Consider the following 12,022-nt stretch of genomic DNA (forward strand, 5'->3'; position numbering starts at 1 on the left):
AATACAGCTGGATAAAACAAAAAATGTCATCATTTCAGGCTGCCAAGCAACTAAATGTGATTATGTTAAAGAGGGGTGATTCTTTTGTATATTCATTGTATGTATATGTAGAAGAATTAAAATAACAAAAATATGTAAGAAAGTCAAGTTAATCATCTTTGCAAGAGTTCTTGCAATAAGAACTAACTACATAGATATCTTTGAAAAAACATTAAAACCCCTTGCTGGATCATCATGGGCATATGTCTGAAAGCCAAAACTCTAGGGTTCTAAGTTTATATTCATGCTAAGCTGCTGAAGTGACTCAGCAACTGCCCACACTTGAACAACATCCATGGAGTTTTGGGAGAGGAATGTTGTCCTATTCTTGACTGATATAGGATTATAACTGCTCAACAGTCCTGGGTCATCTTTGTCATATTTTTTCGTTTCAAGATGCATCAGATATTTTCAATTGGTGAAAGGTCTAGACTGCAGGCTGGCCAGTTAAGCACCCAGACTCTTCTAGATTTCATTCAATTAACATCACATCAGAACTACACATTATTCTTACCTTATTGCAACAAGAAAAGGTAAAACTGTTGATTTGATTCACTGACTTTATATAGTTATTTTTTATAACCTGCATTCCACCAGAACCAAGTTTCTCTTTAGAAAGTACAAGTGGCAAACTCACATGACAATATAGTGTGGCAAAACATTGGCAACAATCACCTGCAAACAGCAGAAGACGAGACACATTTCTTTAAAATCAAGCTCAATTACCTCTTGGTCTTTATTATGAAGAGTCTCCCTTAAACACTGTAACATTCGTTCTTGATCCTGTGCTACCTCTTGCACACCATTCTTCTTAGCAGTTAACTGTTGCTGTGCATCCTGCAGCAACTTTAACAAAAAAATAATTAAACTAATAGCATAAAAGATAACAAGCCTAAGAATTAAGCATCCTACTCTAAAAAGCAAGAGTAAAAAGAGCAGACCACAAAATGTCAACCCAAAAAAGTGTGCTATCTCTTTAAAAATAATTGTCAAACAATCCACATATAGAAATATCCAATAAAGTCCACCAAGCGAAAATAACGTCTATAAGAGTGGCGTTCAAATCAATTATAAATAATCAGAATCCTGTGCAGATCTTAAAAGTCAATGTTGTGAAGAAATCCACGCCACCAAGATACACACTCTTTTTACCAGAAAGATTAGATCTCAGGCAAATGAGATCAGGTGATCTCATCAGGTGATCTGACATACAGCCATACACCATTAAATATTGCTTCAATCTGTGAGGCTCTTCTGCCGTCATCACATTTGTTTGTCAAACTGGTTCTCTTACTGCTCCCCATCTGTCCCCTCAACACTCCCTCCTGCAGACTGGCAATGTCTCGCTACACACCTGGCAATCCAGGCTCCAAGCCATTCCTGCACCCCCCTTTGAACTGGCTAACAGAGTAGTATCCTTCAACCTGAGTAACAGCAGTTTCAGCATAAGAACCATACAGGTTAAAACGATATCTTAGTGACGGTTCACACAGGGGCGACAGACTCACAGACGCGACCTGCACACGACTTGCAAAACGACTTCTGTATAGAAGTCAATGCAAGTCGCCTGAAGTCACCCCAAAAATAGTACAGGAACCTTTTTCTAAGTCAGAGCGACTTGAGTCGCTCCTATTAGTACGGTTTTTATAGTACAGAATGGAGCGCAACTTCTCAGGCGGCTAGGTCGCCTGACAAGTCGCTCCTGTGTGAACCGGCACTTATGGTGTATAAACTCACGTCATCTCATTTGCCTGTGATTAAATCTTTCTGGGAATGTATCCTGGTGGCGTGGTTTTCTTCACAACACTGGCTTCTTCTGGGATCTGCACCTGATTATGATTATTTATAATTGATTTGAACGTCACAATTAGACTTTTTTTTCACTTTGGTGGATTTTATTGGATATTGTTTTGTACATGTGGATTGTTTGACAATTATTTTTAAAGAGCACACCTTTCTTTGGGTTAAAGAGGAAGTAAACCCTGATGGGTTTACTTCCTCTTTGATTCCCTGCAAAAGGTAAAGTATAATGGACTACTATGCATCGCATAGTAGCCCATTGTGTGTCACTTACCTGACACAGGAGCCAGCGAAGTCACTGCTGTCCCCGTAGTCTGCAGCATCCATCTTCTCGGTGGGTCTCACTGCTCCGCCGCTCTCATTCGTCGGAGCCGCGATGACATCACTCCCGCGCATGCGCACGTGAGCCGCCACTCGCAGCATATCGTTGACAGCGGCGCGCTCAGTGCCTGTGTTTTGGGAAATATCTCCTAAACCGTGTAGGTTTAGGAGATATTTCATGGACCTACAGGTAAGCCTTAATCTAGGCTTACCTGTAAGTCAAAGTGGTTTGTAAGGGTTTACAACCACTTTAATACTACATATATTTTGTATTTAAATATTGTTTGTGTGCAGCTGTCACTTCTTTATGCACTAAGCATGGAATTCTTTGTATTTACATATAATTTTTTTGGAGATCACAACAGTTGACAACAATAAGCCTAGTGTTTGGTTCATGTGCAAAAGCAAACTATAACAAAATTAAACACTATAAACACAAGTAATATTTACAAGATGTAAAGGTAAGCTAGCACAAATGCTCTGTGAACTATAAAGATACAGTGTCCATAGAATGTAAATACAAATACAATTAAAAATGAACCACTGGATACAGATTTTCAATGGGTCAATCAAATTACTGGGCACACTAACTTCGATTTGGCAGCACTCCACAAAACAGGGACACTGCCCTGAAATGGGGACAGGGGGTCCAGTGTTGAGAATCTATATGTATATATACAGTCCAATAAGTGTGACAAATACCCAAGAGTCCAACATTTTTATTGATAAAATTAGTTCATAGCAGAAAATCCAGCACTTGTTAACCTGCCTTCTGGAACTGCTTCAAGCAGAAAACCATAGTACAGATCTATCTGGTATATGTTTATCTGAGTCTATTCAAGGGGGAGTCTTTCAGGCCTCTTAAATGCATTGGATTTTTCTGCTATAAACCAGTTTTCTCGTTACAAACTTTAGACTCTTGCATGTTTGTTTGGTGATCTGAATGAACTGTATATACATAGAATGTAAATAGGCATAGGCCTGAACAATAAATGCACAGCCAATGCTGAATGACTGTTTATACAAAGTCATGTTATGAAGTGACTATGGCAAAAAAATATGCATGTATCATAATTTAATCTATATACACTGTAAAACATAATTATATATGTTCTACTCTACTGTTTACTGAATCTTACATTTTAGGTAAACATTTTAAAGTTAGAAACAGATATATATACACACGCACTGTATATACTGTATATACAGTATATTAAGTGTGTGTATATACCTCTATTTTTTAAACAATTAATATTCTAAACTATGTTGTCTGTTTTTATTTACCACTGCTACAATTATTTTCCAAAAACAAGAACAAAAAGGAAACTGTATCCAGATTTTCTAAGAGTCACTGAAATTGTCACTGGGCACACTGAGTGTCCAATGAGACAACCAAAAAAAACAAAGTCGCAGGAGTTCATTCACTACAGACAAATAAACTGTGCACTCTGCAAGTGCAGTTGTACTCAGTTTCCCTAGAGCTTAGTGACGTTGCGGCAGCTCTGCTGATTGCCATCATTTTCCTTACACCTGATTGGGTATTCTTTACAAAATGAAGCTTCACCAGATTCATTAAACTCTAGGGAAAATAAACACAACTGCACATGCAAAGTGCATAGTCTTTTGGCCTTTAGCAAATAAACTCCACTTGCTTATATTCACTCATATATATGTATTTTATCAAATTTTGTTGCAGATTGCTAACAGTTTCTGCCCGTAAAAAATACCTGTTTGTCAGACCAGGTTCTTTGGATATGGAGTCTAAATGGAAGGGACTGGTTCATTATGGTCAGCTGGTACACTTTCAGTTTTTCTGATGAGAAAAGTTGCATTGTCTGCATCCCTTCAGAAATATTTAACCCTTAGGGTGTAGCTCACACAAAATGAAATTTCTATTGCAGATTGCCATATTGCATTCAATTTTACAGAACGGTACAATGCTGCAAACTGATATAAAAATAACATTTTTCCAGTTTCATCTGTTCCCCATAACTACTATTGTTCCATTTTGGAGTATATAACGTATAGCCCTTTATTTCAGTAATTGTTTTCATTTCCTGCCATACTGTCAAATAATTTACCCATTATAAATCTTTTATCAGACAGCTGGTTTCTGGTCTCCAATAAAGAAATTACCAGATTGGTTGCAGCCTCATAGGCAGCACATTTGAGAGCCTCTACGGTGTCAATCATGGTCATTTCAGCATACTTACTCAAATTTTACGGAGTAGACCTGCTAGGCCAGGTGCCTTGTCATCAGGGCACTTTGTAGGAAGGATGATCCCATCCTAATTAGAAGATTGGTTTGGCAAGTAGAACCCACCCTGCCAGTAAGTTATTTATCACTAGTATGCTGCCATGTTGGCGTAAGGAAAACTGAAAACTGTATCAAATACTTACAGTGATTTTCCTTTCCTGAAGCCAAACCATGGCAGCATACGGACCCACCCTGTACACTTCGGTATGTAGCTTGTTACAAAGAATGGGGGGACGGCTAACTAGTCCTTTTTTTATGCTATTCACTGCTCCTGAGGGAGTAGTCAAGAGAGGGGGGCTCTATCACTAGTATGCTGCCATGGTTTGGCGCCAGGAAAGGAAAATTACCGTAAGTATTTGATACAATTTTCTGTTATCTGGCTGATAAATGGTTGTAATTTCTATGATACTTAGCACCTTCTAGTGACATGGTGCAGTGTTTTTGGTTTCAATGGCTCGTTGAAACAGATGCAGTCTAACACATTTTTAAATGCAGTACAAACGCATATATGTGAGAAAAATGTATTTCAATAAGCCCAAGTAGAGTATGCTGCATTTTTGTTTGCATGTGAACGCAATAGAACACACTACAAATGGATGTAATTGCAACACAGTAAAAAAATGCACTGAAAATGGGACACAGATGCCTTGCAAACACATTACAAATGCATATACATTTGCTTACAAAACTGCACAATGAACACATATAGCATGTTGTAAATAAGCCATTTAATGAAAAACATTCAACCAGTACTGTTAATAGCTTAATACATTATTTTTTGCTATATTCACACAGAACAAATGCACATGCACTTTTAGTGGCTAAATTGTTATGCTATACAAATTTATTATAAATACACCCCCAAGTGTACAGGCCAGGGCACACAACAGTGTATGTTTATTTTCCCTACACATTTTTAAAGGTTCACTGCTCATGATTCGTCACTGGAGAACATCCTTACCCTACATGTAATAACGCATTCCCCAAATGAGACATTGGTGCCCCTACTATTGTTTGGAAGGACGAGACCATCTATACCCATTTAACAAGTGTCGAGTGCCATTATTGACTACGAATGATCCTAGATAAGGGGGTTATGTTGCAGTGCTATTCCAAGAAAAATCGAATATAGTCCCTGCCAAAGGCATCATGAAAAGGGCATCTTTGGACTGCTAAAGTAGCCTGACATGAGGACAGTGTAAAATTATCAAAACAAATATTCCAGACCACATTTTCTCTTAGATGCATTAGCAGAAAATATGAAATTTGTCTATTTAGGTCAGTTTTTTTTCCATAAATACCTCAACTGTGTCTTGAGACTCCTGTAATTTTTCCTTAAGAGTTTGAATCTCCATTTCAGCCTTCTGGAGCATAGAAACTTGTTTCTCAAGTAAAGCACCATACTGGTTTGCATCCCGACTTTGTTTTTCAACAAGATTCTGAAAAAAAAAAAAAGGAACAGTGTTATTGACATTTATTTTCACTGTAGAAAATGTCCAGTTAGAATGCAACAATATTTATTGTAACTAATTGTTTTATTTTTAAATAACAAAACAGCGATTGTCCTGGGATCACAGTGGTAAAGCAGTACAGGTGATTGCTGGACATACACCCTTATGCCGCGTACGCAAGACCGGACTTTACGTCCAACCAGGTCTGACAGTCTTCCCGACAGACTTTTGGCGGAGGTCCGACAGACTTTCTGAATGAAACAGACTTGGCCACAAACGACCAGACTAAGTTCGTTCGAAAGTTCGTTAGTTTTGAATATGATGACGTAAACGAGACTAAACAAGGAAGTTCAATAGCCAGTAGCAAATAGCTGCCCTTGTGTCGTATTTGGTCCATTGGACTAGCACACAGACGAAAGTTTTTCCAGGTTTTTAGTCCATCGGACTCGAGTCCATCGGATAGATTTGAAACATGTTTTATTTCTAGGTCCATCGGACTTTTGGGGAAAAAAATGTCCGCTGGAGCCCACACACAATCAAATTGTCCGACGGATTCCGGTCTGCCGGAAAGTCTGATCGTGTGTACGCGGCATTAGTGAAAGGCTCTATTGGAGTTTAACTAGCCACTAGGGGATGGACACACAGGATTGGCATTGATGACTTTTTAACAGCATATGTACAGTATGTACTGGCACAGCTGGGATTTTGAAAAACAAGGTCAACAAATCATGTACTGTATGTACTGTATTTATTTGTATTTGAATCCCAAAACAAAAATGTAAAATAAAGCAGCTTGCCAGTAATAATGAGGTGCCATTTTATACCTTTATTTTCACCTCGTGATCCTGCCAGTAACACACTTCTGGCACTTATTGAACAGATACAACAAAATGCCTTTAAAGTGATTGTAAAGTCAGTTTTTTTTTTATCTTAATGCATTCTATACATTAAGATAAAAAGCTTTCTGTGTGCAGCAGCCCCCCTCAGCCCTCCTAATACTTACCTGAGCCAGCGATGTTGTAGGAATGTCTCGACTGCCTGGGACTCCCCTCCTCATTGGCCGAGACAGCAGTATGGTGCCATTGGCTCCCGCTGCTGTCCATCAAGTCAGTCAGTCAACGAAAAAAGAAAGGGGGGCAGGCTGCGGCTCCATGTCTGAATGGACACAGGGAACTGTAACTTGGCATGGGTGCCCCCTATAGCCAGCTGCTTGCTCTGGGGGCACTCAACAGGAGGGAGGGGCCAGCAGCACCAAAGAGGGACCTGAGAAGAGCTCCTGTGCAAAACCACTGCATAGAGCAGGTAAATATGACATGTTTGTTATTTCTACCTAAAAAAAACAACTAGAATTTACAATGACTTTAATGTTATAACTATTTGTTTCCAGCAGTCCACACTATATGTTATGTGCTACATTCATGTATTTGATTTGTCTAGCATTGTGTTTTGATTCTTTTAGAAGCGACATACTGTACGTCCATATAGATGGAAAAAACAGGGATTTTTAATAGCGTTGAAGAAAATACCATAAATATTTTGTATATTTCTATATGCATATTTATAACACATTTATAAATGATAAAGAGTTTGGGATTAAAGGTACATGTTCAGTCTATGCAGATGACACCAGGTTATGTAGTGGAATAATGTCCTTACAAGATGTCTCCAATTTAAAGGCCAACCTCTATGCACTTTTCAATTTGGGCAACAATGTGGTAAATGAGGTTTAATGTTGATAAATATAAATGTATGCACTTGGGGGCTAAAAACATACACGTATTACATAATCTGGGGGGTTCAATTGAGGGGTTGAGAAGGATTTTTGTTAGATCATAGACTAAACAATAGCACGTAATGCTAAGCTGCAGTTTCTAAAGCTAGCAAAAGTTTTTACTTTCTGCTACAAAACATTACTAATAAAAAAAATGAAAAATTCGAATTTCTTCATTAATTTAGGCCAATATGTATTCTGCTACATATTTTTGGTAAAAAAAAATCCCAATCAACGTATATTGATTGGTATGCACAAAAGTTATAGCGTCTACAAAATACGGAGTAGATTTAGGGACTTTTTAAAATAGTTTTTACTAGTAATGGCAGCAATCAGGGGTTTTTAGTGGGCCTGCGACCTTGCGGCAGACAAATTAGACACTTAATGACACTTTTTGGGGACCAGTGACACCAATATAGTGATCAGTGCTTTAAAAAAAATACACAGATTACTGTTTAAATTACACTGGCAGGAAAGGGGTTAACACCAGGGGCGATCAAGGGGTTAAATCTGTTCCCTGGGAGGTGCTTTCTAAATGTGTGGGGGACAGATGCACAGGAGAAAAGATTGTGTTTCAGCTAAGCTGAAAACACATAAAACAAAACATTTTTAACCACTTACCGACCGCCGCACGACGATGTACGTCCCTTTTTTGAAGAGGGATATCTCTGTAATGGCAGCAGCTGCTGCCACAACCGAGGTGTCCATCTCTTCAGGTGGTGGTTCCGTAAACAATAATGATGGTCTCTGCGGCGGATTCCCCAGGAGATCACCGTTATCGGCGGCGGGAGAGATCCTATCCGTAGCTGGGTATGGAGACGAGTGAGGCTAAGATGGCCCCCACCCGTCTCCATACCATAGCCATACCATATGTCTTAAAGGCACATTTTTTTAACGTCATGTTTTTAAATGACAATTTTTTTATTGCATCTAAGTCCAAATATGAGATCTGGGGTCTTTTTGACCCCAGATCTCATATTTAAGAGGTCCTGTCATGCTTTTTTCTATTAAAAGGGATGTTTAAATTCCTTGTAATAGAAATAAAAGTGACCCAAATTATTTTCTTTTTTTTTAAACAGTGTAAAAATAAAATAAAATAAATAAGAAAAAAATGTTTTTTAAAGTGCCACATCCCGACGAGCTCGCGAGCAGAAGCAAACGCAAACATGAGTAGCACCCGCATATGAAAACAGTGATCAAATCACACATATTGTCACAATCGCTAGAGCGAGAGCATTAAATCTAGCCCTAGACCTCCTCTGTAACTTAAAACATGCAACCTGTAGAATTTTTTTAAATGTCACCTATGGAGATTTTTAAGGGTAAAAGTGACATGTTGGTTATCAATTTACTCGGCGTTACATTATCTTTCACAATATAAAACAAAATTGGGATAACTTTACTGTTGTCTTATTTTTTTATTCAAAAAAGTGATTTTTTTCCATAAAAAGTGCGCTTGTAAGACCGCTGCGCAAATACGGTGTGACAAAAAGTTTTGCAATGACCGCCATTTTATTCTCTAGGGTGTTAAAAAAAAATTATAATGTTTGGGGGTTCTAAGTAATTTTCTAGCAAAAAAAATGGTTTTTAACTTGTAAACACCGAGTCTGAAAAAGAGGCCTGGTCCTTAAGTGGTTAATGATATATTAGCAGAAAAAAAGAAGCAAAAAAGTTCCGGTTCCCACTGGCAGTTCAAAGTCATCCGACACTGAATCCGACACCCCGCACAGCGCGACCTCAGCGCAGCTTGCAAAGGACTTCTTTAATAGAAGTCAATGCAAGGCGCTCCAAAGTCGCCCCCCAAGTAGTACAGGAACCTTTTTCTAAGTCGGAGCAGCTCCCATTAGAACGGTTCCATTGCACTGCATGGAACGCAACTTGTCAGTATGGGGAATTTTTAAACTTTTTTAAAAATGAATGTAGTTCCTCTTTAAGAACACACATCCCTGAATATTTTTTTTTTTAAAACTAGAGTTTAGTGTCACTTTAACCACTTTCAGACCGGACCATTTTGCTGGTAAATGACCAGAGGTCTTTTTACACTTTGGCACTGCGCTGCTTTAACTGGTAATTGCGCGGTCATGCAATGTTGTACCCAAACAAAATTTGCGTCCTTTTCTTCCCACAAATAGAGCTTTCTTTTGATGGTATTTGATTGCCTCTGCGATTTTTATTTTTTGCGATATAAACGTAAAAAGACCGCAAATTTTGAAAAAAAATGATATTTTCTACTTTTTGTTATTAGAAAAATCCAATAAACTCAATTTTAGTCATACATTTAGGCCAAAATGTATTCAGCCACATGTCTTTGGTAAAAAAAAAGTCAATAATTGTATATTTATTGGTTTGCGCAAAAGTTGTCACATCTACAAACTAAGGTACGTTTTCTGGAATTTACGCAGCTTTTAGTTTACGACTGCCTATCTCATTTCTTGAGGTGCTAAAATGGCAGGGCAGTACAAAACCCCCCCAAATGACCCCATTTTGGAAAGTAGACCCCCTAAGGAAATTGATAAGAGGCATGTTGAGCCCATTGAATATTTTATTTTTTTGCCTCAAGCGATTGAATAATGACAAAAAAAAAATTTTTTTTTTTTTTTTACACAAAGTTGTCACTAAATGATATATTGCTCACACATGCTATGGGCGTATGTGAAATGACACCCCAAAATAAATTCTGCTGCTTCTCCTGAGTACGGGGATACCACATATGTGGGACTTTTTGGGAGCCTAGCCGCGTACGGGGCCCCGAAAACCAAGCACCGCCTTCAGGCTTTCTAAGGGCGTAAATTTTTGAGTTCACTTCTCACTACCTATTACAGTTTTGAAGGCCATAAAATGCCAAGATGGCACAAAACCCCCACAAATGACCCCATTTTAGAAAGTAGACACCCCAAGCTATTTGCTGAGAGGCATGTTGAGTTCATGGAATATTTTATATTTTGCCACAAGTTGCGGGAAAATTACAAACTTTTTTTTTTTTTTTTTTCACAAAGTTGTCACTAAATGATATATTGCTCACACATGCCATGGGCATATGTGAAATGACACCCCAAAATAAATTCTGCTGCTTCTCCTGAGTACGGGGATACCACATATGTGGGACTTTTTGGGAGCCTAGCCGCGTACGGGGCCCCGAAAACCAAGCACCGCCTTCAGGCTTTCTAAGGGCGTAAATTTTTGAGTTCACTTCTCACTACCTATTACAGTTTTGAAGGCCATAAAATGCCAAGATGGCACAAAACCCCCACAAATGACCCCATTTTAGAAAGTAGACACCCCAAGCTATTTGCTGAGAGGCATGTTGAGTCCATGGAATATTTTATATTTTGCCACAAGTTGCGGGAAAATTACAAACTTTTTTTTTTTTTTTTTTTTCACAAAGTTGTCACTAAATGATATATTGCTCACGCATGCCATGGGCATATGTGAAATGACACCCCAAAATAAATTCTGCTGCTTCTCCTGAGTACGGGGATACCACATATGTGGGACTTTTTGGGAGCCTAGCCGCGTACGGGGCCCCGAAAACCAAGCACCGCCTTCAGGCTTTCTAAGGGCGTTACAGTTTTGAAGGCCATAAAATGCCAAGATGGCACAAACCCCCCCCAAATGACCCCATTTTGGAAAGTAGACACCCCTAAATTTAGGGGTACACTAGTGAGACTAGGTAATAAATGGCGGGTGCCCTGAAACTATAAAAAAATAACTAACCAACCAGCGTCACCTGTAACAGTTATATGGTGATCACTGGTGAAAGGGTTAACTAGGGGGCAATCAGGGGGCTTTATGCGGTAGTATATGGGGGTCCCTGGCGCTATAAAAAGCTGCGGCGAACCTAAATACCTACCTGCCTAACTAGCGTCACCTGTGACACTAATACAGCGATCAGAAAAACGATCGCTTATTAGGCTGGGTTCACACTGGAGCGATGCGGGAACGCCACGAATGCGCGGCGGGTTCCCGCATCGCATGCCTCCCGGCGGCAGTTCACACTGCCCTATGCGAACTGCTGGGAGGGTCAGTGAAATGTTACTGACACCCCCAGATCAGTTCGCATATCGCAGTGCGATCTGCAAACTCGGATCGCATGGTGTGAACACCCATGCGATCCGATTCTGCTGCGGGCCAAAAAAAGGGTCCCGTGCGAATTTGCGGCGGGTGCGGCGGGTGTGGCGGGTGCGGCGAATGGCTGAACTCGAATCGCACAGAGATCGGATGTGATTTGCACTGCAGTGCGGTGCGAATCACATCCGTTCTCAAACCGCTGCAATGTGAACCCAGCCTTAGTGACACTGGCGACGGGGGGTGATCACGGGGTTAAACCTTTATTGGGGGGGTTAGGGGGGTACCTTAGAACTAAAGGGGGCTAACCCTAACTGC

The 12,022-nt window shown here is 39.6% G+C and overlaps 1 protein-coding gene across 6 annotated transcripts in view; it reads right to left on the minus strand.

Annotated features, from left to right (window-relative positions):
* Positions 1-12,022, minus strand: part of LOC143928001 (myomegalin-like) — a 426,442-nt gene that overhangs the window by 316,241 nt on the left and 98,179 nt on the right. For 5 of the 6 annotated variants that reach the window (XM_077452562.1, XM_077452558.1, XM_077452561.1 and 2 more), the window contains 2 exons: positions 5,719-5,856; positions 766-885 (listed from right to left, as the gene is read on the minus strand). In XM_077452562.1, coding sequence (XP_077308688.1) covers positions 766-885; positions 5,719-5,856 — 258 coding nt within the window. The remainder of the gene's footprint in view (positions 1-765; positions 886-5,718; positions 5,857-12,022) is intronic. The other variant, XM_077452560.1, reaches the window with a different exon arrangement.

This window comes from Lithobates pipiens, unplaced genomic scaffold, assembly GCF_037356315.1.
Source record: "Lithobates pipiens isolate NorthernLeopardFrog02 unplaced genomic scaffold, aLitPip1_a1.2 Scaffold_23, whole genome shotgun sequence".
NCBI classification, from domain to species: Eukaryota; Metazoa; Chordata; class Amphibia; order Anura; family Ranidae; genus Lithobates; species Lithobates pipiens.